Source organism: Engraulis encrasicolus, chromosome 14 (assembly GCF_034702125.1).
Source record: "Engraulis encrasicolus isolate BLACKSEA-1 chromosome 14, IST_EnEncr_1.0, whole genome shotgun sequence".
NCBI lineage: Eukaryota > Metazoa > Chordata > Actinopteri > Clupeiformes > Engraulidae > Engraulis > Engraulis encrasicolus.
This window is the reverse complement of record NC_085870.1, coordinates 38844954-38872453: the sequence shown is the minus strand read 5'-3', so window position 1 is coordinate 38872453 and position 27500 is coordinate 38844954. Positions and strand designations below refer to the sequence as shown.

At 43.3% G+C, this 27500-nt stretch overlaps 1 protein-coding gene across 1 annotated transcript in view; it reads left to right on the top strand.

The window, feature by feature from the left end:
- Nucleotides 1–4330: 4330 nt before the first annotated feature.
- Nucleotides 4331–27500, top strand: part of ppm1j (protein phosphatase, Mg2+/Mn2+ dependent, 1J) — a 49110-nt gene continuing 25940 nt past the window's right edge. The window contains exons 1-2 of the mRNA XM_063215706.1: nucleotides 4331–4914; nucleotides 25825–25945. Of these exons, the coding sequence (XP_063071776.1) occupies nucleotides 4655–4914; nucleotides 25825–25945 (381 nt within the window). The 5' untranslated portion in view covers nucleotides 4331–4654. The remainder of the gene's footprint in view (nucleotides 4915–25824; nucleotides 25946–27500) is intronic.

The following is a 27500-nucleotide window of genomic DNA, read 5'->3' as shown; positions in this document are numbered from 1 at the left end:
GTCACACACAGTTGGATGAGCTCCTCTTCTCTTTGACCCACTTTAAACACACTGCAGAGATGGGCAAACAATATAAAGACACGGTACAATAGGTGTTTATATTGGCTCCTTGGGGTCTATGTAGGCCATCCCAAGGCCTATATGAAAAAAGCAGACAAGGACACACACATATATGAACGCACGCAGACACACACACACACACACACACACACACACACACACACACACACACACACACACACATACACTCACTCACTCACTCACTCACTCACTCACTCACTCACTCACTCACTCACTCACTCACACACACACACACACACACACACACACACACACACACACACACACACACACACACACACACACACACACACACACACACACACACACACACACACACACACACACAGGGTCACTAACAGCTTTGACTGGGCCAGAACAAAATCTTCTGAAATGCACCCCATTACAAACAAGATAATGGTGACGATCTAATTACACTTACCTGCCACTTTTTTATCCAACACACATTGATGACAGTCATTGGAGCAATGTGGGTTTAGGTTCCTCGCTCAAGGGCACTTCAGTCATGGATGGAGGTGTAGGGAGAGGTAAGGGTGTAGTGGGCGTGGTACGCAGGGGGAGGTCACAAATTGCGTACCCCCACTTACATCTCCACTACACCACTGGGGAGAGGTAAGGGTGGGATTTGAACTTGCAACTCTGCGATCTTCAGTTCAACTCCCTAACCATAACACCATGGCTGCGAACAAGTCTTTAATGTTTTTTGATTGACCATGAAACCTACAATTAACCATGGTTTTATAGGAGCATAGTTTGTGACTATAGTTAAACCATAGACAGAAACCATGCTGAAAAAACCCCACCAAAACCATGAATAACTATGATCCATGGTTAGTCAGGAACCACGGTTTTCATGGTTACCCCCCAAAAATATGGATAAGCCATAGTAATACTATGGTTGGTTCAGAATAATTAGAGAGAGTTTCACTTCAGTAAAACCATGGTCACTTCAGTAAAACCATGGTCGATTTTCTTAAGGGTGCCCCCCTTTCCCTGGGCCTGGGACAACTGACTCGTTTCTTCGCCAGGCCCACGCACGCGCACGCGTACACACGCACACACGCGCGCACACACACACACAGGTGATGCAAGTGAGAAGCCCATGACATGCATTACAAGTGGCCTTTTCACCAAGCCAGGGTGTCAGGCGATAAGTTACCTTTAATTAAAGTTGCACTGTGTGCTTCCCACAGCCAGTCTCTGAAGCGGCTGGCCTGCTTTCTGTGGTACACTACTTGCTTCACATGACACTTTCAGTGATTAATGACGCCGGTAGAGAATGTATGTAGCTATTTTAAAGGATAGGTGTGGTATTTAACCCATTTTCTGAAGTTGTCTGGAAAGCAGGACAGTGTTTCCCACCGAAATGTCCATGCTTGGCACGAGAGTTATAAATGGGACTTTATGTACTGTACTGTATGTGTGAGAGTGATTGATAAAAGACTGAAAAAGATTCTCATTTACAGTATGAATCATTTATTGTGTATGTTTGACTTGGTGTGTGTTTGTTTGGCTCACATAGGTTTCCCCTGCAGGTGACACACACACACACACATGCACGCACGCACACACACACACACACACACACACACACACACACACACACACACACACACACACACACACACACACACACACACACACACACACACACACACACACACACACACACACACACACACACACACACGGGAGCAGTCAAGCAAATAGCCAGACAAACACACACACGAACACATAGGGTCATTGCAATACCTGGCCAAACCTGCTCCAGTGGGACAAATAAGAGTGGCCAACTCCTGTTGAGGTGTGAATAACATGCCCTCTACCGGCCCAATTCCAATCACCCCTCCTCTCCCTTTACACCTGTATTGCAGACCTTTGTGGAAAGAAAAATTGTACAGCAAAACAAATGTGAAAAAGATGAAGAAACTGTAATGCATGCAACATTAAATACAGTATTGTAACACAGCATAGAGGACTGTTTTCTCTAAGGTTCGAATAAATGAGGGCACCGTTTCACTTGGAAGTAATTTATTAATTCTTTCAGATCATATACTGTACATTTACAGACTAAACTGGAGGGTGGACTATTCAACAGTGGAGATTGCAAATTAATTCGATAAATGCTGCAAAACCAGTTCACTACAAAAACTGAGAATCGTTTGAGAGTTATCTGCATGGACTTTGAAACAATTGAAAATTGTTTAAAGGACCACTTCAGCCAATTTCAATATGCTGTTGTATTGCTCACGCTACCCTTGACTTATCAGTACCCTGTGATGTTGCATTTTTCGGCTCAGCCCTTTCCGAGATCTGAGCTATTCAAATGAGGGTAGATTTTGTTTACATTAAAAACTTTCTTAACATACCGTAGGCCTACTCCAAATATTTTCCCAAAAGGTTTTGCTATTTGCTAGTTGTCTGCTGATGTTGCATAACCTTTTGGATGTTTTTGGGAATAAATTAAGATGTTTTTTGAAATGTAAACAAACACCTGCCCCATTACAATGACCAGGATCTCGGAAAAAACCCTCAGGTATACTGACAAGTCCAGGGTAGCCTAGTGTGAGGATTACAACTGCATGTTGCAATTGGTTGAAGTTATCCTTTAAGGCAGTGTTTCCCAACTAGGGGTACGTGTACCACTAGGGGTACGCGAGCACACCTCAGGGGGTACGCGGGAAAATGTGATAATGACAATTGAATGGAGTATAGTCATACTGGGATAAAGGAATATAAATAGAGAGCATGGGATAGGGGGTACTCATGGTACAACAAAAAGGCTTAGGGGGTACGCGATTCAAAAAAGGTTGGGAAACACTGCTTTAAGGCAATACAGTATGAAACTGGCCTTTTGAGGTGCACATGTTTTGCTATGGTGTGATAACTGAACTACTAAAATAGCTTTAAGAATGGGCATTATTGCTCATGAATACCAAGCAATCAAACTGCATTTTGATAACTAATATTAATATGATTCAGCACCCATTTGTTCATGCACCCTTGTACATTTTCTGTATAAGAAAGAGAAACAGCTCACTTTGCCCCTCTGGGAGAATTAGCTAACAGCAGTCACACAGGCTCCCCATTTCACAACAGGCACACTGTGAAAATCCCAAGCGGTCATGTGACACCAAAGAGCCAACAAGTTGATTCGATTCGGTGCACCTGTAGCCAAGTGTGTGAAAGAGATCTCTGTCCTGCTTTGTCAAGTGCTGAATGTGAGTAGCGAGGCCCTTATTTAACCCTGTCTTCTAAATGTAGCTAATTCCAACAAATGACATTTGCTTAGAGGTCCAAAGCAAGATTATAATCCACCATAATGGTGATTTTCTATTCACTTCTATCTCTATCACTTTCTATTTTCTATTTGGTGTATTCAGCAAAAATAGCCTGGCCTTGCCAATACGCTGTTCGGGAATGCTATGACTAGGCTATAAAACTTCCTTATGAAAGAACAGAGAGAGAGAGAGAGAGAGAGAGAGAGAGAGAGAGAGAGAGAGAGAGAGAGAGAGAGAGAGAGAGAGAGAGAGAGAGAGAGAGAGAGAGAGAGAGAAAGAAAGAGAGGGAATTCTAGAATTGATTGATAGTTGCTGTTTTAAGGTAAGAAGACCATATCAGGGTTTGTGAATTTGCAAGTGGAGAATTATTCCTAGACAACTGATGTATGATGACAATATCAAAGCCCACCAGAGGGTAGTCTGGTACCAGCCTGCTGAGAGCTCTGTAGACAGCTGTGCACATCATATCAGCTATACGCCACCTCACTCCAAGTGCATCATGAAGTGTCAATGAGCAAAGCCTTTTTTATTTTGCTTGATGATGGTGAAATAGCCTACTTTGTGCTATTCCAAAGGCAAACCTTCAGATAAAGCAAATAGATGCATAATTTTGGTTTTTGAAACAGTGTGAAGGAAGTCATACTTACTGGTCCTTATCAGTTTGTTAGGATACTAATAGCCTATAGTTGTAATAACATTTTAATACTTGGTTGTAATATTGTAGAAACACAATTATTATTATTATTATTATTATTATTATTATTATTATTATTATTATTATGCTAGTGTTATTTCTATAGGCCTACTAATGTTGTATTATTATTAATGTGCAATGCACAAAAATACAAGCTAGGGCTCTCTTCAGGATGTGAGATGGCAATGGAAATGTTTGCACATGATTGTTGTGGTGTTGCGCTAGACTAGACTGGCTGCCTAGTCCTTGCATTCATACTACAGTCTCTCCCACATCGCCTATGACGAGATGGTGGCTAGCTGAAAGGAGTCGCCGCACCATTTTCAGCTGTGGAGGTTACTTGCCGTAGCCCACGGAGGGTTATGATCATACCTACTGCTTTGCCAAAGTCCCTTGGGTGATACGCACTCAACTCGTAGGGTTTTTTTTTCGTACGAGAAAAACATTGTCTGTCAAAACGTCACATGGGGACTGAGACGTTCGCTTCCTGCATCGCGTGTTATCTCCGGGAGTTTGGTTCGCCTCCGCCGTTCAGGTTTCATTGATGAATTGATTTGAAGTCGCGGCGTCTCTCCTTCATGCCATATTTTCTACCGCAATGATAAGCAAAGTTAAAAATGCCATGTCCACTCTGGTGGGAGGCATTATGCCGCACGGCCACCATCACCACCACCAGCACGGCTCGGGGAATGTGCAGAACTGTGGCATGGACGGTCTTCCTCCCCGATTCCCTTATTCTCGGCCCGAGTTTTTGGACCTAACGCAGGAGCTGCTGCAATACTCCACAGAACATGCCTCGCGACCGGTCATCACGCCGAAGCGGGATAGCAGGCTGCCGTGGAAGACGGGCTATGCCGAGTGAGTGGTGAATTTTCGCACAGATTGTGAAAAAAATGTCTAATATATGACACTGACATGGTATATAAATTGTGACAATTTGGAAATAAGTGATGGGGTGTTCAGCGCAACATGGCAGCTTGCCATGCATTGTTTTGTCTTACACATTTACGTCATTTTTTTGAGGAAAGGGTCTGTCCTAGACGGTGCTTGTCTTACTGGTGAATGTGGTATTGGGCTGAGTCAGCCGCAGAGTAGCCCTTTAAATCGGCTACATCCCAATCTTACTTACACTAGAGCGAAGGAAGGTCAGGCAGCCAGCTCCCCAATGCGCCTTCTCTTAGTAGGCTACGGTAACGGTGATGTAGTAGCCGCCAGAAGGATGCTCACACAGTAGCCTACATCTTGAAGCACAGTGCAGTCTCCGCAGAGCCAAATCGCACATCATGTGTATTTCATTCAGTAGGCTATTGGAGGTGTGCGCCCTTCATATTCAGTGGCAGATGGATGGAGAATCTCATATTCTGCCACCAGACAGCAGGTTTTATTGTAGCGTCACTCACACACCCCAGCTGTCCTAAAGCTGTTATAGGCCATAATAATCTGGAATGATAACAGTGTAGCCTGCGTAATATTAATCAGCAGGTAGGTCATGTGTCCTCGTGTGGTATTGTCATTTACCCAGGGTTCTTTTTTGTAGGGTTATAGGATAAACTAAACGGACAGCCATTTCAAACTTTGTCATGCTTTGTGTGTGTGTGTGTGTGTGTGTGTGTGTGTGTGTGTGTGTGTGTGTGTGTGTGTGTGTGTGTGTCTGAGAGAGAGAATGTGAGTGTGAAGGAGAGAGAGAACAATAATAAGTCACCCATGACACTGGAACACCGCCAAGCATCTCTTGCAGATAAATTCTGCCTACCATGCCTGAGTTGAATTGACAATGACAATAGAGAAAGTACTGTATACCCTTCTTACATATGACGTCATTGCAATGCTGTTGCTACATCACTGATGTAGGAGTGATACCCCAACAACCAGCCAGTGTGTGCTGTGCCTGTGCGGGTGTATTATGCATCATCACCCTTTTTATGCATCCCTGATGCCTCAGGTCACCTTCTATAGCCTTACCATCCTCCGCCTCTACCCACTCTACGCTGCTCAGGTCAAACCCTGCACAATATGGTAAATGCATTCAATCCCACAGACAACAGCACTGAGAGAACCGGGTTAAAGAAGTGGGAGATGCATGTTAAAGAAAAGAGCAGCAGATCGTTTTCTTTTTTTCTCGCTTTCTCTTTCTCTGACAAGTTGTTGAATAAGTGTGTGTGGGCAGTCAAGTGAGTGCACCACTGGGCAAAACTGTCTCATGGTGTGTGTGAAAACACAGTTAATCCAGGATTAAACTCCGCGCGGGTAGGGAGGGAGGGAGCCCAGCCCACGCTGCTGTTGTATTTGGGTACAAGACTTGCAAAACATCGCAGCCGTTTTGTTTTAGAAACGTTGGTTATGTAATAGTTTACTGTTGGAATCAGGAAGTTGACGGATAAGCTTTGCTGCTCAACTTCCAATCAACAGAGCGTCACACTTACTGTAGGACTGGACGTCACATGGCATGCCTTAAAGTGTTATCAGGTCCAAATAAATAGGAACTGGCGTGTCATCGTACCCACTAATGGCAATAATGGCATGACATTGAAGAGGCGATTCTAGGGTCAGGTGGGGCCCCAAGCGAAAATGCAAAAGAATGAACATTTGAACCAAAATCACCACTACTGTAGTAGAGTATGGGCTATTATTAACTATCTAGGGGCTTGGGGGCCCCAAGCGGTTGCCTGCCTTGCCTGTTGGCAAGATGCGCCTCACATTGCGTAGCCTCAAAAGGTGCATCGTTCTGCTTCTGGAACGCTGTTGCCATTGAAAAGACTTTACAAACATAGTAGGCTACCACAGTAATGCAAAATTACATAGTGGCTTTATTAATAATACGTTATAACGACTTGGTCTTTGACATTCTGGTAACTGCTTATTTACAGGGGCCTTGTCTATAAGACATAGAAAAGAGATCATTCATAATGAATACTAAATCGATGCCATAGTGATTAGCAAGTGAAGTTGATTGGCAGAGGGTCCAGAGACTGCTGAGCTTCTAGAATTTAAAAAAGAGCAGCACTCTTCTGCTTGCCATATGTATGTGTATGTGTAGGCTACTTTTCCTTCTGTCTGCTGTTTGCTGTGGAGGTTTTTTATTTTTCATTTACTGGTCTGCTCCCCTCCCTTGCCCATGCCCTGACCTGTCTTCTTGGCCTCGCAGGGAGAATAAGCGATGGTCCTCCTCCTCCCCTGATGTCACCCCCCCAAAAAGTAATTTTGTGTTTATACGGTCGAGTCAGCAGTCACAAGTCAGTGCCCAGACCACCCATCCTGGATGGCTTTTGGGTGGGAGAAGGGGGTGCATACGGCACAGTAAACAACATAGTGCTAAATCAACACTTGGAGAGTACCACGGGAACCGAGTCCACTCTGGAAGCTGTTAAATTGATTCTCTAAGTGTTGAATCAACGCAGCAATTTTTTTTACAGTGATAGGCGCTTCCTTTCATTCAAATTCTCTCACTCACTCACTCACACACACACACACACACACACACACACACACACACACACACACACACACACACACACACACACACACACACACACACACACACACACACACACACACACACACACACACACACCACCAAGTCTGGGCCTGTGTGTGTGTGTGTGTTGTTTTTCAATTCAGACAGGACAGAAAGCTGCAGCTTCATGCATTCTCATTATTGTTTGGCGTCCTTGGGGTACGCTAAAGTAAAACTCCAGAATAGTGACGATCAGTCAGTGTCGAGGGAGTGCATATAGGCCTTCGGGTCACTGGAGGACACAAGGGCATGACTCAAGGCATTGGCACACTGGAAACACACGTCAGGCTCCAAAGGAGTGTGTAGAGACCAGTGTTGGGTGTAACGCGTTACAAAGTAACGCGTTACAGTAGTGTAACTACTTTTTTCGTAAAATAGTAGTGTAACGCGTTACTACTGGGAAATTAGGTAACGTAACGCCGTTCTTTGTTAAATATGGCAAAACGTTACTTTTCCGATCGGTGCGATTTGACTGTGACACCTTAGGTTCAGCCCCGCATTAATCTCTCCATCTGTAGCTGATAGAGGCTCCAGTATCTCTTGAGTCTTGATACTGGAGCCTCTATTCTGCCCTTCCAAAAAAAAAAATCTGTGGAGAGGAGACACACAGAATTCGCGCGCACTTAGAACCTTTCTAGAATCTCAGGCGGGCAGGCACGAGGCAGTCAGACGCACACCGGGAAGAGAGAGCGAGCACAGCCGTTAGATCCTCTCCGGAGAGTCAGCATGGCGGAAAGCGGGGCAACTTTGGATGGGAAACCCCCCACAATAACTTTCAATCACTGGAAGTATGCCCATTTAGTTATAATTAGACATGACAGAGTTATGAAAATATGCAACAATTTATCTCTACATTATGGCGTGCCAATAGCTCAGCCGTTTCGCTGGGACAACGTGACGTTTCAGGAAGAAGGATGTTGGCAAATGACAACGCAGCAGCAATTAGGCTTCATATTCTTTGGCAGCAGTCTCAATTTAATCGGAATGGCAAGGTTGATGATGGCGATTTCATTCTCAGCCGTTTTGTTTATAGGATGATTGTTGATGGTGGCGATTTCGTTTGCGCCATCAGAGTTGATAATTCTGTTGGTAAAAGCTACATTTTCATATTGTGTTGTAGTAGTTGCCTTGATAGAAGTGTGTAGGGATTCTGCCTAAACTCGATTGACGAATGTAACGCAAAAGTAACGAGTAACGCATAAAGTTACTTTCCACAAGGGATAACTAAGTAAAGTAAGGCACTACTTTTTTGAATTGGTAACGAGTAACGAGCACACACTACTTTTAAAAAGTAACTTCCCCATCACTGGTAGAGACCCTAGTCATAGACCCTTACGCTGTATTAGTAAAGCTGAGGTTGAAATTGAAGCTTTACAACCATCAGTTGCATGCATAGAGATTTTGGGGGGGCAGGTGCTGAAGGGGGATGCTGGGGGCATATGGAACTTCCGATTGCCTTACTAGGCTTATAGAGGCTATATATGTATATTATATCTGGGCGTTATTGTAACATGCATTTGATCGCAAGGCATTTGTAGATTTTCATGTCCACATGGACCACAGTGCATTGTGACAAAAAGGGCATTTACGTCAAGTAGGGCAAAGGGGCAGGTGCTTTAGCACCACCTCGTCCCTGTCTGTGCACGGCTATGATTACCATAATATGACACTCCTGTGCCATTTCACAGATTCTTTAGCAGTACATTATGACTTGGTCATTGCCATTCTGGTTACAGAACATTCCTAGCAGGGGCTGTGTCTTAAACACATTAAATTGCAAGCATCTGGAAGGCCCTTTAACTAAGCTCAATGAGGACGGCCAGTTTCTCATTGCTCATTTGCAACATGACATGAGTGAATGAGAATCTTTTCACACATACATCTGATTGGCCTGTGGTGGCACACATGTAACTGAGGTCATCCTCTTCAATCCGCCACCCAGGGTTCTAACTCGCAACCTTGTCAGGGTTTACTAATGGTCTACTACCAAACTCAGCTATTTGGCATCCCTACACAAAGAAAATGTCCTCCGGATTATCTTGTGAGACTTGTGTTAGAGAGGTAACGGGTACAAGAATTTCAGGGTTGAGAATTGTTGTTTTCAGTTGAAGGTCATGTTGAATGGGGAAACATTCTGAGATAATTAGAAGGAACGTATGCCATTTAATGCCACATGCCACATTTAGACTGGGCGTGTAGGCTGTTGTTATTGTGTTCATCCTCAGGCGGTTTGGCCACACCTGGAGCCAGAAGGCCACATGGCTGTGTGTACAATCTACTAATGAGGTTCAGCTTTGAAACGAAAGAGCTCTTTTCCAAACCAGTATAAAAGCTGTTTAAATGCAGTCATTTTTAAATGGGCCTATTGCTTTTTATATCTCATGTTAAGGTACCATCAGGGCAGAACTGGGTTAATGTTATCTGATTAACATAAACAAATTCAAACAACAAAACTGTTATTTTGATTGTATTAATTCAAAAGTATAATGAAAACGCATCCTTTAAAAATATTTTGACAATTGATTCATAGCACTTTGGAACAGAGCTTGTCAAGTGTACTCCACTGTACTGGTTTTATTTGGGTCATGATCATGCCATGCAGGCTAAGTCCTCCAGAGCTAGTTTTTCCAGGTTGGCCACTAACTGTCACTGTGCTGAGTGGGTGCAGCAGAGCTGTAGCAGCAGTGCTGGCCAACACGGACGGCTTAAACGGACATGAATTGTTTTCGTGTCACTCCTTACTAAATACTAGGGGTGGGTATCGGCAAAGGGTTCGCGATTCAATGCACATCACAATACACATGCCACGATGTGGTTCTATCACGATGCATTGCGATTGATGTTCTATTGCAATGCATTGCGAATATTTACTTCAGTAAATGTGTAAAAATGCATCTTATTTGTCAGGGTTACACGCCAAAAAGAGCTGTGTATCAGTAATGGTAAACATACTTCTTCCAAGTGCTTACCTATTATACACTACGTGTAGTAGATATCTTCAGGGTAATGGTAATGTTAAATTCACATTTATGAAGTTTCTGTCGGGAGTGTATCACTGAAAAGTGCCACCAAAATGATGAAGTAAACCCATGTATCTGTGGCGCTGTTGTGTTGCTGAGCTTGCTGTGGGGTGCCATCACTAGAGTTCAGCTGAGCCCTCTACTCTGACTGCCCAACTCCCCAATCAGCCTGAGCTTCCTCGTGTACATAATGCCTGAACTCTGGGCCCTTAATAGCCCCTACGAGGTCTGCTTAGGAGAATCAATTAAACTGTAATGTGATACCGCTTTTATCTGGGCTATTGTGGCTAGTGTCGGCAGACCTGGCCTGCTCTAAGTGTCCACACAAGTCTCCTGCATGGATGCGTGCGCAGCATATTGCAGAGCATAGCACCGTTATCAGTATGGTTGTGTTTGTTCATACAGATGAGGGCTATAGTACAATAGCCATTGTGCAAAGCCTATTTGGCAAGTGCCATGTTTCAGGGATTTGTTTTTGCATTACGAGCTGGGTGCAATCGGGATTTGCACAATTCTTAATTTTTTTCCTTGGCCTGTATTCTTGGAACATTTTCCAGCCGCAATACTTATCTGAATTCCTTTATTCTGGAGTGAGACTAATGCCGTTCTTCCCTTTGACCCGAATAAAACCTCTGACATTTGTTTTCTTTGTTCATAATCCCGTGCATGTTTGAGGTCTGTGTTTGGAACATACACTAGAAAATTCCAGACAAGAAGTCTTTAAGACATTGCGTAACTGATCCAACCTCAGAACGAATATCAGCTCACCCATTCCACTTTGCTCAATCGTGAAACTAGCGACAGGTTCTACTGCTACCCCTTGAAAAGTGAAAGTAAAAAAAATAAGTATCTGAAAGACCAGCATGCAATGCCTTTAGTGTGGTAGCTTCACCTCATTTCCTGCAATAACTGAAGGGCAAAGTGACATAACTGAAATAGGTGTAGGGTTTAAGTTACCTAGGCAAACGATAGAAAATGTATTATCTTTATGCAATATAATTACTCCTTCTGATGTGTGAAGTTATCAGTTTCCTTCACAATCTCCAGACATTGCCACACACAATATCTACATAGCACAGTATGTATGAGTATGTATGAGTGCGGGCAGAAAGCTCTTACAGACGATAACACAGAGAGAGATCTGTTAGCTGTCTCTGTTCTTATTGTCAGTCATTTTCTTGAAATCTCTAGACTTGCCTTCTTCGGAAAACCTCATGCTGACCACAGACAGGAAATGATGACCTTTTTTTAACTAGAGGAGGAACTGCTACACACGGATTGCGTTCCAATATGCGACCTTGCGTCCTCCACTTGTGCTTGTGGCCTCGACCCGCCTCCTGGCCCCTCCTCCGTGGAGAAAACAATATAGTTTCCCAGCTGTCAGCCTAGCCACAACAACTTTTGGGGGACTGTTTTTCATTCACAATCCCAATTGCAAATGAGAAAATGACTTTACAATTGAGCTTTTGCAAGATATTGAAATATAATGCTGTTGTCAGTGATGTCATCATGACATATTATTTCCTGGTACGAGGCCACAAGCACAAGTGGAGGAAGCAAGGTTGCATATTGGAACGCACCCACGCTGCCGGTGTTTGTCAGTATTCAGACACGGGTCGCCGACCTCTAGTGGGCCTATAGGCTGCAGTCAGAAGAGGAACTGAACGCTAGACTAAATATATAAATATACTGTAGTAGTGATTGGGGAAGATAGAGGAACTCAAGTTGGAATCACTGCAGAGTGTCCATGTTGCATTAGCGCTCCTGTGGATTAGCTTCTGAAGCTCAAAACAGCTCCAGGGTTTGCCTTGGGTGCTTTCCGCTGTAGCGCTGTAGATGTCACATGTGATAGTCTTGTGAAGAACCGCCTCTTCCTCTGACTATAGTCTTGCTAGGCTGAGCGATGTAAAGAGCTTGATTATGAATGCAGAAGAGGAACCCAGCTTCCTAGAGCAGCACTTCCTCATTCGAAGAGCATGGTTGTTCATGGCAGTCCACTGGGCACCCAGACAGACAGATGGATGTCTGTGGGTGTGACTTGACCATCTTGGTGCATCAGTCACCCTACAGTCACACTACTTATTACCTCATTGTGTCTAGCTAGTCTGAGCCCTGATCAATTAAAAACAGTTGATCATGGCTCCGTCCATATCCTTGGCAATAGCTCAATCTTTTAAGTACTTTGTGCAGAGCCTCTACTATAACCTTATTGCCTGTAACTTAACACACTCTGTAACATCATAGCAATGTTGTTATGATGTCGTGGCACTTTTTCAGCAAAGACTGAATGAATGGTCTCATCATCAGGCTCATCTACACTAAGATGCTGCAATAGTCCTGTATTACCACCATGATGAAACATGACAAGATGTTTGCCTCAAATTTCCGTTCCCATGTACTGTAGCCTGTATCAGCGTGTGAAAACATGAACCGGACCACATTGTAAATGTGTGTCACTTGTCCAGGTCAGCAGCCGGGGCCACAATTTATTCAGGCCGGTGTGAGTGTGAGATCGCAAAGTGCTAGACTGCTACAGTAGAGACCTGGGCTTTCCTGGAGTTTCTTTTCAGCCTGGACCTCCCAGTGAGGGTGGACAACTTGTACTGTACAGAACAGTATAATCTTCCTGTGGAGGCTGAGTGCTGGTGGCGCAGGCTAAACAAGGATAAAGACAGTTTTTAAAGAGTTGATGGTGAAAAACATAGTACAGCTGACGGAGCAAAGCTAACAACTGCTGACAAGGATGTAATTTAGAGGAGTAACATAGCATGGCGTTCCCTCTCAGGGTTCTCGTTGTTTATAAGAATCTTTCTGAGGTTAAAGATGGAGGGCTCAGTCACTGCTATTTTCATGACTGAATTGATGAATGAGTGTGTGGTTCATTTCACCATCTTAAACGTTAACCTACCACTTCCCTATATGACTTGTAAGTTGTTGTTTCACCACCAACCACATACAGTACAATAGCCCAGTTTGTATGGTGCTGTAGGCTATCCAAATCTCAGTCACATACTTTTTTTTTGTGTTAATAGGATCGCTGTTGATTTTCGGCAGTTTGATCCTCTTTCAATTGCAAAATTGGAGTCTAGGGTTTTTGCATGAGGAATTTGTATTTATGAAGAACATAACAATCATAGTGTTTTTCCATTCATTAAAGTTTTACTTCAAACAGTATATCTCTTTAAGAAAGGCGTAAAACCTAATGAACACAAGATCCTGTCCTGTCATTTCACATCTTGTGCATTGAACTGTTATCACAAAACTGCACATTATTTGTGTGGCACATATGCCACAGTTTTTTTCATGTCCCATTTAACACTGTTACAAAAGTGACAAACCTCACCAGATGGGTGAAATATTACTTCCACGCATGTAGATACAATTTGTATTTCCAAAGTATAGAATACTTAACTATGCCCACAAAGTCACCCCTAACCCTTACTTGACAGATAAGACTTTTAATTGTGTCATTAACAATGGAAAAATAACCAGGAAAATTGCATCAACTGGGCCCATATCAGACACATCCCACCATGACCCTAACCTGTCACATGGTTTATAATGACACCCCTAAATGTACAAAAAAATGTGTGTACAATATACATATACAGTACATGTTTTTTGTTTGTTTATAAACATAGTGAGGAGGGGCAAGATACTGGCAGCCAACCATGTGAGCTAATTTTGTGACCGACAGCGGTTTCTAACAATCAGAGGTTGAGTTGTGCGCAGCCACAGTTGCACAGCCAGGGGAAAACAAAAAAAAGAAAACCCTTGTATGATCACATAAGAAATGGCTTAAATCTGGTATTGCTATTTATACATCATCTTATGACATGTCATGTTGCATGCGACCATCCCTGGTCGGTGTGTGACTCATGACAGGACAATTCTGACATGCTGATGCTGGGGAAGTTTTAGACTTTTTAATTCTCTGTCATCAGCACTAATGTATCCCACTGCTCTTTTGAGGCCAGCTTACTGCTCTCAGCTGATTAGAAAGTGGGTGTGGGCTTGTGTGTGGGTGTTTCATAATAATTCAGAGTCAGGCTGTAGTAGTACATGGCTTCCTGCTCCACGTAGGCAGTAGTGTTGCCATATTGGGCGGTTACCCTCCCAATTGGGCTGCCTGGGATGGCCGTCTGTGGGTAAAAACGGGAAAATTTGGCCATTTGGCATTCTTTTCTGCAGTTTTATGCCCATAGAAGTCAATGCAATTTGTTTAAATTGGGCGGAATTTAGCACATTTTGGCGCTTTTTGAGAACCTGTAGAGGCTGTATTTGACAAGACACATCTGGCAACACTGGAAGGCAGCAGCAGCCTACTGTGTGTAGAAACACAAAGCAACCTGACAGGGGTCACCGGCACGGTCAAACAGCTGGACGGAGTATAGTATGATAGTAGTTCTCCTGTGCTGCAGTATAGGTCCGAGAATGGGTCAGCTCAGTGCGTGTGTCAGTGTGTGTGTGTGTGTGTGTGTGTGTGTGTGTGTGTGTGTGTGTGTGTGTGTGTGTGTGTGTGTGTGTGTGTGTGTGTGTGTGTGTGTGTGTGTGTGTGTGTGTGTGTGTGTGTGTGTGTGTGCGTGTGTGTGCGCATGCGAGTGTGTGCACACGCGTGTGTGCTTGCTTGCATGCGTGTGACAGAAGGAGAGGAAGGAGAGGGAGGGCATGTGTGCCTGCCTTCAGGTGTGTGCGGTGTGCGTGCATGCATGCGTGTGCGTGAGAGAGAGAGAGAGAGAGAGAGAGAGAGAGAGAGAGAGAGAGAGAGAGAAAGAGAGAGAGAGAGAGAGAAAATGTACCACTGGTCGGTGACACAAATCCCCTAATCCCCCTGCATGTCATGCAGCATGAATCAGGTTGTAAGTTCAGCATGGGCCTGTGCCTTTGCCTGGTGCCCGGCCAGCCGCCTCCTATTGCTAGCGGGATATCCCTCGCTCTCCAAGACAGCTCACCTTAGCCTGGAGCTTTAAAGATGCTGATCTCTACATCATTAAAGAACGCTCTCTGACATTTGTTCATACGTACGTACATACATACAGTATAGTATAGGCCTACAAAAATACATATATGCGTATGCACATAGTACATATAGGGTAATATATGTATATAATATATACATATATGTGTGTCCATGATCCAGTATTTTAATACATGCATACATGCATAATATTAAATGTGAAGCTTAATGGCTCTGCCTAAAACTAAACCACAATATCAAGTCTGCACTGATTTGTTTCTCCAATCGACAAATCTATTTAACCTCTAGGTTTTTCATTGTTGATTTTTTTTCTCCCTCCCAGCAAATGCTTTGTGGTGGGCCTATAACATGGGATTGTGATGTTCTTATCCTCACATAAGAGGATATTACATAATAATTATATGAATGACCCCGTGCTGCATGCAGGCCAATAGGCATTGTCCATCTGTGTAGCCTCATCATGTGCTCCGTTCCACCAATGGAGTGCTGTGCTAGTCAATGAAAAAGCTTTACCATCGGATTATTACACACTACTCCAACATTACATAGAGTCTTTAGTAAAACATCACGACTTGGTCATTGCCATTCTGGTAACAGTGAATTTATAACAGAGGCCTTGTCCCAAGATACCATATCTCTCACACTCCTAAGCACACTGGAGATGTTTGTGGTTTCTGTTCTGTAAGTGTAACATTTTATTTTGCATTGTCACATATATGAACATTTAGTATACATTTACACTGTACACACAGTAAACCCTAACCATAAGATACATATTTCATGTTGTTTGTATGTACTTAAATAAATACAACAGGGGCAGTAAAATAACCGAGGGAAGTGACGATTGTAACCATGTGGCATTCCATGTAGGGGTGCACCAATACTACTTTTTTGAAAACCGATACAAGTACGAGTACATTAATGTGTGTACTTGCCGATACCGAGTACCAATACCGATACCTTTTACCACCAAAATACAATAAAAATAAATGCATGGCCTTGTTTTTTTCCACCTGTGATACTTTTATTGTCCATTTCCATGTAGATTTAAATGTTAGTAAATGTATGAGGTGGCACTTTTTCCCATGCTGCTTTTAAGTTCACAGAAAGTGACAAGATTTTGCAATTTTTTGTGTAATAGCAGTATCGTTCCTGGTATCGGCAAGTGCTTGACGAGTACGAGTACGAGTACAATGAGCAGTATCGGGTGCCGATACCAGTATCGGTATCGGTGCATCCCTAGTTCCATGGCAGATGAGATTGAGTTTTGGTTTTTGTTCCCCTTCTTCTTTTGTGGGTGACAGCAAACAACAAACGAGTCGTTCAAGCTGACTGAGAATAGCGGTTCTTGTAAAAGAGGAAAGCATTCTGTTGAACAGGGAGACATTCCTGGCACCGCTAAAATCCAAAGATTACACTGCTGAGATATCTAATTTTCCAACTACGTAGAATGCAACAAACCCAAACTGCCCAGATCAGACACAAGATTCAGGAATGTTGAAATGTTGAAAAGTTAATACAAAAGGGTTGATAACCTTTGAGACTTTGAGAAGGATACAGTTGAGAGGGGGCGGTGCTTAGTTGTCATTGGGGCCATTAGCCCATTTAGATTTTTAAATGGTAAGGAGGGCGTTGGCAGGCTTATGATGAAGTCAGGGGGCATTGGGAGGCTTAGGATGAGGTCCAGGGGGCGTTATATATGCCTTTCCACTGCCATGTTTTTCCACTGCCGATTTTCTGGTAGGCCTACAGCTCGACAAAGCGCGACTCGCCTACCACTTTTTGCTTTTCGAATTGGCTAGACACCGCTCAATTGTAAAGCAAAAAGTGGTGGCCGAGTCACGCTGTGTCGAGCTGTAGGCCTACCAGAAAACCGGCAGTGGAAAAGAGGCAATAGTCCAACTGATAACAAGCTCCGTCCATTACACTGGCTGTCAGGTGACTGACAGACAGAGAGACAGACAGACAGACAGGCACGCACGCACGCACACAGGCAGTCAGTAGGCAGACAGCTAGACAGACAAGTAGTGTACATCGCACACACACATGTAACAACAACTAGGTGTGATTGTAACAGACAGAGTGAGGCACATGGGCAGGCTTGATGACAGGCTGGCAGTATTTGAATGAAAACACCATGATATAACAGATGGAAAATGGCTCCATCCCAAAGCACAGCCTCAATCTGGTACCCCTTTACCACACCCACGTACGTTGCCATTGTTTACAACGTGTTGCTCTGAGCCTTGAAACGTTTGTTTGTTTGATGCCAATGAAAGAGCCATGCAGGCAGTGTTTCAGTGAGTCAACTCCTCAACAATCACACAAATGGGTATTAAACAGAGAGCCGTGGGGCGGCTGGAAAGCCTTTGGAGGTCCCCGTCACGGCCGCTGTCACCGGCGCTTTGAAAATGTCACATTAGCGGACAAAAAAACTGAAGTGAAGATCCAGGAGGAGCCGGCGCCCTCATCACAGAGGCACACTGCTGAAAGCTTCAGTGGCTTTTGATGAGAGGGCCACCATGGCGATGGAGACAGAGAGATGAGAGGCATTCATTTTGTGTTTGCTACGCAGGCTGAGCCCCCAACAAAGCGCACACAGCGACGGCTTGATGAGGCCACTTTAGATAACATCTGCACCAATACAGAGGGCTGATGGGAAACTGCACAAGCCGGACCACCATCCATAGATGCTTCCTACCCAATTACACTGCTGGGCTGCGGAAGCTTAATTGTTGACCACGACAAAGACATCAGAGAAGATTGTGAAGATGTTGCTAAATTATTCTCCCAAACATAGACAGTTTAATTTGAAGAAAGGTCATTGCATCTTATTATATGCACAGAACAGTATATCCATATCAACTCAGCCAGTGTAAAGCCTGTCTTTTACGATGCCAGGAGATTTTCCTGAATAAGGCCTAATTCACGCCAGAGCGGGGACACGGGGCGGGATGGAAGAGATTTTTTACCGGCGGTGGGGAAAATGCATGGAAACAGAACTGTTTGCATTTGGAAAATAGAACTCAAAAGGATTTTGGACTGCAGCGACTGGCAGTGTTCCATTCAAATGAATGGCAAATTAGTACAGGCAGAGTGGAGCACACCGGCCGAAACTAAGAAGAAAGACCTCAGTCGTCTCGCTGCTGTTTCGCCACACTCTAGTCTGAATCTGGCCTAAGGTCTGGGATGATAACGTGGTAAAATAATGAAATGAGTAACTGTGAAATTGCCAGTATGCAGGATTTATTTTCTATGTTCCTGATCTGTGACCCGCTTTGATCATTTTCCAGCCAGACAGTTGTGCAAACAGCTTTCACAAGTGGTAATTACAACAGGTGAACCTATGAACCTATAATTGATATAATATGAATACATTCATTATGCTTTTTGTACAGCACAGTACTGTATGTGGCTCTCTGTAACAGGCTGGTCGATGTTCAACGGCAAAATGTAAGTAGAGAAGGGAAATCACAAACACAACCCGTGGAATTCCCTGTGGCCTAAATACTTTCAGGTGTAGGATATGCTGACTTCGGCACCAGCTGTGTTTGCACTACGGTATATGGCTGTGGTCAGACAGTCCTTTTATTATTGCACTGGAAGGTTCCTTCTTGAGTGCAGTGGTTGACTGGAAGTGACATGATCAAGTGTAAGAGTTGTTCTGGTAATACTTTCTTAATCCTAAGTACGTAGCTGCGCTTCAAGGCGTTCTTTTCAAATCTTCTTTAGCATGATTGTGTACGCAAGGATAGTCATTTGTCCCATATATAGAGAGATACTGGGTAAACTAGGACATGCAGCAAAGCCACAGTTGGACGCATGGGGAGGTGGGTGATTAACGTGTGTAGAATGTAGTCGGAAGGGAAGGCGTATAGATTCATGAATCAGTTAGCATTAAGAACAACCAATCAACTGGCAGCTGCTTTTTAATAATAGCATAGCCAAGCGTAAGCCTAATAATAGCATATCCAAGCGTAAGCTGCAATTAATGCTTCTTCCCATCAGCCTTGTCTTTCATCAAGGCTGTTGAAGTGGCGGAACTTGGTGACCCAGGGCACGTCGGGTACTAAAATCTGGGCCGGGCTTTTTAGCTGAGACCCCCCACACAACCCCAGGTCTTAGTTCACTGTCTATATTAAAGGTTTCTAAAACAACAGCATCAGCCCATGTGGACTGTTGGCCCGCCAGGAAAATGCCCTGTATGCCTGTAAAAACTACAACTTGACATTGTTAAACTTACTGGAATTTTTGTGCCCCCCAACCGTGAAATTGCCAATGCCAACTTCTACTCTCTCAAGTTGAGGTATTTCAACTCACTTTTGTATGTTTTTGATGAAAAGCTGATCTTATATTATATGTTGAGTTGATATGGTATACAAATTGTAGTGGATGCCTAGAATGGATAAAGTCAAGTAATGACATTGTACCGGTATACAAATTGTAGTGGATGCCTAGAATGGATAAGACAAGTAATCTACAGTAAGAAATAAAAGTTGGCCTCAACTCAAATTTTCAAGGCAACTTTCTGCACAGAGTTTTTAAGTTAAGTTAAGTTTCAACTTTCAACTTGAGGTTTGGAGTACTGATATTACAAAGTTGAATGAACTAACTTCACCAGGTTTTGCCAACTAAGTGTTAACTAACCTGTGGCAATGTTGCAAGAGGGTTACCTGGGAAGTTTTGTCGGGGCACTTTATTTTAGATTGTAAACATCCAGCATTTTCCCCTGATGTGACAGGCTACAATGTCATTATGAAACTGTGTTAAAATAGGTAAGGCAAAGGTAAAATGTGGTAAAACAGGTCATGAGTATACTGTATGGTTTGATCTGCTACATTCTCTGCATTCTCTGCCTCTAACTTTGGGTCATTTCACGTGAAATCGACCCTTTGGGACCCGACCGATCCAGATTTCAATCATACTTGGTGTGCCTTTTTAGTAGCAAGGTAGCACCCCAGAACTGCATTAATATTAAGGGAGAAACAGACTAGGAAAGGTTCACATGTGAGGGTAGGACACTATACATTCAGCCTTGAATATATCAGTCAGTGTTAGTCACAAAAAGATGCCTGTGGTATTGTTTGAAAGCTCTTTTCTGGCTCTACATATTACACAATCAGCTTGGAATACAACAACTCTCAGAATATGAATTATGATAAATTGAAAAATTAAAAATTGAATATCTAAAAAAGCTATATTTTAAAATGGCCAGTTCCTTGTCCAAACGTAGCCGGCAATGTCAAAAGACACAGCTGCTGCTTCAAATGCACTGGTAGAGTACAAAATGAGAGTGTAGCCATTGATTATCTCTTTAAAGTACGGTAAAGGGAGGATGGCACAGGTACACAGAGAAGGAATGTTCAAACATTCACATATCATCATTTGGTGTGTATAAATGGACATCTGCCTTAGTTTCTGAAACCTGGGACCATGGACACTGACCATTTTTGTTTTGTTTTTGTTTTTGTTTTGTCATGTGATGCTACTATGGTATTACCATATTGTTAGTAAGTGGTCTGTATGATGCCATATTTCTGAGTCAAATTCTCTCTGAAATGAATAACGAACCAAACACCAGCATTTTAGGTGTTGCTAATGACATTGCCGGCTACGTTTGGACAAGGAACTGGCCATTTTAAAATATAGCTTTTTTAGATATTCAATTTTAAATTTTTCAATTTATCATAATTCATATTCTGAGAGTTGTTGTATTCCAAGCTGATTGTGTAATATGTAGAGCCAGAAAAGAGCTTTCAAATAACACCACAGGCATATTTTTGTGACTAACACTGACTGATATATTCAAGGCTGAATGTATAGTGTCCTACCCTCACATGTGAACCTTTCCTAGTCTGTTTCTCCCTTGATATTAGTGTCAGATTCAAACCAATGCAGTTCTGGGGTGCTACCTTGCTACTAAAAAGGCACACCAAGTATGATTGAAATCCGGGTCGGTCGGGTCCCAAAGTGTCTGATTTCACGTGAAATGACCCCTTTACAGTTTTTCTCAATTGGTTTTGTACATTTCTCACAACAGAATAATGATTCTCAAAAGTCTTTGTTCAATTGTGACTTCCTGGTGTTACCTGTGCACATGGTCAAATCAGTTTCTCGTTGTTTTCGGCATATAGAAAATGCTCTCGTCCACCATGACATGGCTGTGTACAATTCTCAGTGATTTCGTACATTATTAACTGCTTTTGTCATATCACTCAAAAAGCTTTGTCACTGAATGCATGAAACTATCTCAATTTTATCTGATCAATGTAATATAAAGCCGAATTTACAACATTTCCCATCCAATCTAAACAACATTTCGCTTCAGAAAAGATCCTCAAGAGTGTACTATTCAATTGACAACATGAGAAATTGATTTGACTAGCTTGTCCATACACTATGACACAATGACTAACCATTTTGCTGGCGCTGATACGTTAATTGACACAAAAACTTGATTTTGAAAGACAAATAAGGGTTTTGAGCAAGAGACTCGGTTTTGCAGGTTATCCACCGTGTTTTGCCACTTGTTAAAGCTGTTTTGAGAATGAATATCATGTTTTGCAAATTGCGAGAGAGATTCGAGAAATGGACAAAACCAATTGAGAAATACTGTAATAGGTTAGTTGACATAACATTGTAAGGTTCGTTGAATAATCAAACTGTTAGTTGGCAAAACCTTGTAGAGTTAATCGACTCAACTTAGTAATAGCAGTGCTCCGAAACCTAAAGTTATAAGTTGAGACTGATAACTTAAAAACTCAGTGCAGACAGTTGCCTTGAAAATGTGAGTTGAAACCAGCTTTTATTTTTTACAGTGTACAGGCATAGGCTGACCACAGTCCAGCACTGCAGATGCAGCATTTGGTGTGTGTCAGACTCTGAACATGACCCAGTGACATCTCTACCCACCACATGTTAATGAATAAGGAAGAACCTTCCAGAACAAGATAGTCTAACAAAGTATAAAATAGACTACCCAACGTTAAGCCAATAGCATCTGTCTGCTGATAGTGTCCCTTGGTTGGCATCACACTGTTGTGCGTGCTGTTTGACGTGCTGTCAAAGCGGATCATGTGGGGCCAATGAGCGAGCACTGCATGACCAAAAAATGTTTCAAGTATGTATTAGATGGTGGTGGTGTGGTACTCCACACAAGACAACAGAGCTGCAATTCAGTGTGGCAGTAATTGATGACATCACCCAATGGAAAGTGAATGGGGAAACAACAGATGCAAGTTGATGGATGCATGTGTCTGGCAGAGGCCTTAGGTCTTTTTGGGTCTCCCCTTTCCCACAGACTGACACGCCTGCCTTGGACCAGCTGCGATATCTCAGCCATGGGACTGGTGGCATCCCCTCTGATCCTGGGCATCCTGCCCAGTTGCTATTCTCTCAGATGGACTCCATCTGAGTGCATTATTCTACCAGATGCGTTTCAAGTTCTTGACGGTGCAATGGCATTCGAAGCAAAATCATAGAGCTGCAATTCAGTGTGGCAGCAATTTACATTAACCAATGTAAGGTGAATTGGGAACCGGAGAACTCAAGTGTCGGACACAGGGAGCACATGATATTAGGTCATCTTAGGTCCCCTCTCCCTTCTCCCAAAGACGCAGGCCTGCCCTGGATCAGCTGCATTGTCTCAGCCGTGGGACCAGATGCCTCCCCTATTGGCCTTAAGGCCACTGAACGTTGGTTCTGATAGAGTGCTTCCCTGCCAACTTCCATTCCATTGTTTTCAATACAACCACGCACATTGGCACTGAAGTCTACCACCAACATCAGCTGTTGATTACCATTGATCTATTTTGGTCGGAGGCGCTGCAACTAAGTGCAGCCCCTGACATAAGTTTTGTCACCCATCCATGTTGTTGGAGCAACAGCTAATCTGACTTTCAATGAGTCAATTGGCCTCAGAAGTCACTCATTTGAAAGCTACAACCTTGCCAAATGAAGCTTTATGTACAAAAATACAATTGTTGCACCGAAGAAAGATTCATCATTTATTGAACACTGACAGGGCAGATTTTGGCAAGACAATAGTTTTGTCACCTACAGAAAATAATGTGAAAAATGAGCAGACATACATAGCCACTGTACATTAAGTCTGCTGCCAGTGCACACAGGTCAACCAAAAATGTTGATGATTCAAACGTGTGCTGCAATGCGGTCGGAATAGGCCTTTACACAGGCCTTTAGGCATCCTGCCCAGTTTGTCATTCCCTCACACAGTGGGGAGTGAGTGTCGAATGGAGCCCATCTAAGTGCCATCAGGAAGGGAGGAAAGCACTTAAGACAGCCAGCCAGGCATTACAGTATGGTGTGTGTGTGTGCGTGCGTGCGCGCGCGCGTGTGTGTGTGTGTGTGTGTGTGTGTGTGTGTGTGTGTGTGTGTGTGTGTGTGTGTGTGTGTGTGTGTGTGGGTGTGGGTGTGGGTGTGGGTGTGTGTGTGTGCGCGTGTGCGTGCGTGTGCAAGGTGTGGGTGTCTGGGGGTTGATGGGGGTTCCATTACTTTTTAGATTGTTCATATCCTATACTCTGATGCGAGGCATCTGAAGTGATGCTGTTTATGACTGGTCTGTGCCTTTTTCTTTTTTCCCTGTCCTTTTCCTTTCTTTTTTCCCTCTATCCCTCTGGCTGAAACATTTCTATCCAATTCAGACATTCATGTACCCCTCTATTACCTCATCAGAACAGATCTTCAGTTAGTGAATAATACTCCGTTTTAAAGCGATGATGCGCCATTTGCGGAAATAAGTACATTTATTTGAGTTCCCTTGAGTTACAGTAAATAATTGAGTTTTATCTGTCTTTCATTTCTTCCAGCTATTCTCTGTATGGCAGCCCAAAGTAGCAAAGGAATTGTATAGTACCATACGATTAGGAGAAGTTACATCATCAAACTAAGAGAACGACTGGAAGAACAGAATAAAGATCAAAGCCTAATGATTTAACTCAAGGGGAAGTGTAAAATTAGCTATTTAGCAGAAATGGTGCTGTGTCGCTTTAACTGTCGGTGGGTATTTCTTCACTTAAGTGGGGTTCCAGTTTTGCTCTGGAGAGTGCCACAACTATAACCTCCCTAGAGGCCACTGATCCATGCTGATGCTTGAGTAAAGCTGTACATAGACTGTACAATTTCTTCCTACCATTTGGGCACGGTTTTTCAGTCGTCTGACTCTTTTGGGGATCCGGGCCAATTATGGCTCAATCGTGTGTCACTCATGTTTTGCATGTTGTAGTATAGTGTACATGCCGTAGCCATGCAATTAACAAACAATGAACACCTTACAACCACCTCTCAATCGATCGAAGGCAAATCGAACCGTCTTGAAATCCTGGTCGGCCATTGTGTGTAACCTGTCTCTCGCCAGATTAATGGGTTCTGCTTGCCCCATGAACATCCATCTGAAGCTACGCCATAGGTGTAGATCTCTGAAGACATGGTTTTATCAAAAGATCTTTGCAAGTGATTGGGGAAACACTTGTTAAAATGACATAACCAATGCTGATGAGTGGGTCCATGGCCAACTGGGTCCAACAGCTATTGTTGCGGTAACAACTGATGCGTTTCACTTATTTCTCCCTTCCCCACTATGTTTACATTGTGACTATGTCACAACTCATATCCTGATTGGTTGTACTGCATTTTGGAAGGTCCTCCAGACCTTCAAAACGCACAGTGTATGACTAGCTTTAGGAGGTCTGTACATTGTGATCAGTGCTTTAAGTGGGCAATTACTCACCCGTGCGGTACCTGCCCTTCTCAATTTCGGTCTCTAGTACCGGGGCTTTCTCTGTGATACCTGTATATAGTACTGAATTTCAACAGTAGCTTTTTGGAGGAGCATCATTACTTATTTATTGATTTGCCACTTAAAGCACTGGTTGTGACCACAATGATTCTCATTCAGATTCACACCTTGACATCATGTGATCCATGTCATACAAAAAGGGCTTGACCTGCAGGTTCACTATCTGTAGATGAATATCTTCTGATTTCCATATCAGAATGAGAAATGAAGAAATCCCTCAGTGGAAGATACAACACAAGACGTCCAAAAACATGTCTGGTTTCCCACAAGGAAACTCTTTTGACAAAGATGACCTAAATGAATGAGAATCTTCACAGACAATGTGTATTGAGGTATCTCTCTCTCACTCTCTCTCTCTCTCTCTCTCTCTCTCTCTCTCTCTCTCTCTCTCTCTCTCTCTCTCTCTCCTTACTCTCTCTTTCTGTATCTCCTTCCTCAGGGTGATAAACGCTGGAAAGAGCATGCTGAATGAGGACCAGGCGTCATGTGAGCTTCTCTACGTCAGGAAGATAAGCGACAAGAAGCAGCATCGCGCCTCCATGCTGCTCGACGATAGCGGGGTGAGTGGGATGTGTGAATCAGTGAAGCAGACAGACATCAGCCCACGTATATGGTCTGCCCCCCCCCATGTTTTTGTGTCTCTGTCTCTGTCTGTCTGTCTCTCTGTCTCTCTGTCTGCTGTCTGAGAGCCCATTTCCATCAAGCACACCAGGGGTGAGTTTCTCAAAAGAGAAGTTGTTAGCCTGTTAGCAACTTCGGTAGTTGCCAATGGGAAAATGCATTGAAAACAACAAAGTAGCTAATGTAGTAAGCCACTTTGGTTTTGAGAAATTCACCCCAGCAATAAGAAACAGACAGCAAATGGTGGAAGAGACGAGACAAGGTACAAACTAGTCCTGAAGCATGTTTTTTTGTTGTGCTAGTGAGTTCTCTCTCTCTCTCTCTCTCTGACAGGATGCATTTGGGTGCAGTGTGCTTGTGGCTATACCCTAGCCTAGCCTTTCAGTACAGCTGTGAACCGGGTAGTATTCCTGCTTATCATTCAGAATTTGTTATTTTGCTCTCAGCAGTTGACCTGCAGTATTTTACCTCGCCCTTTTCATAAACTTTAATACAGTATTTGCCATTTTATAATGTTTAATCTGACGGAGTTTTACCTCTATCTTTTTTATCCTTTTTAAAGTGTTTATGAAACGAAAACAAACGGTCATTCCCATTAAAGCCTTGTTTTTTCTGATAGCATCGATGAGACTTTGAACCCAATCATCCTGGAGGAACTTGTGAAAATGGCAACTCAAAGTGTGAATTCTGTGAAATTTGGTGAGACTAATGAGCTGGGCTGTGACATCATAGAGGGGAGTCCCTGGTTTGCTAGTATGGCGATCTGAGAAAACAACACATATTTGATGGACCCACATCTTATAAAGAAACCAAAATTCTGATACAAACATCAGCGTGTCGAAAAACCACACATCCAACCTCATGAGAAAAAAAAACAGCAGCACAAATCTATTTCAGAGGCACTGATACATCTGCAGAAAGTGACATGTCTGACAGGCGAAGTGACGATTGTTGACATAGCCTGACAGTTCGTTTTGTTTATGGTTACGGTTGCTAAGGGCGCTTTGCCATGACCCACAGATGACATGGCGTGTGTATTTGTTGACAAATGGGGGGCATTTTGATTCAATTGCGCGATATAGTGTGATTGAAATGCATGTAGGCTACATGCAAAAATATCATCAACTAGAGAAAAAACTGAGGTATTAGGCTGTTGGAAAAACGCCCTATATAGCCTGAGTCCTCAGCATATTTTTAACGTTTATCATTATTATTATTTTTTGTGCTCAAAGTCACAGGCGTCGCGTGTCCCTCAGCCGGACTCTGAGGACGAGGTGTGTCCAAACGTCAGCCACACGTGCACCACAATACTAAAAACAAACAATCAACGCTTCAAAGTAGGCCTACGCTATGTGCATCTCTGTTTATTCGCTAAGCAGTAACAGGACTTTTTCTAGGATTTTTTGGCATGAGGGAGCATCATGGCAGGTTACAGGGGGTGAAGGGGGGTGTTCCCCCCCATGAATGAGAAATGTATTAGGGGCGCTCAAATAT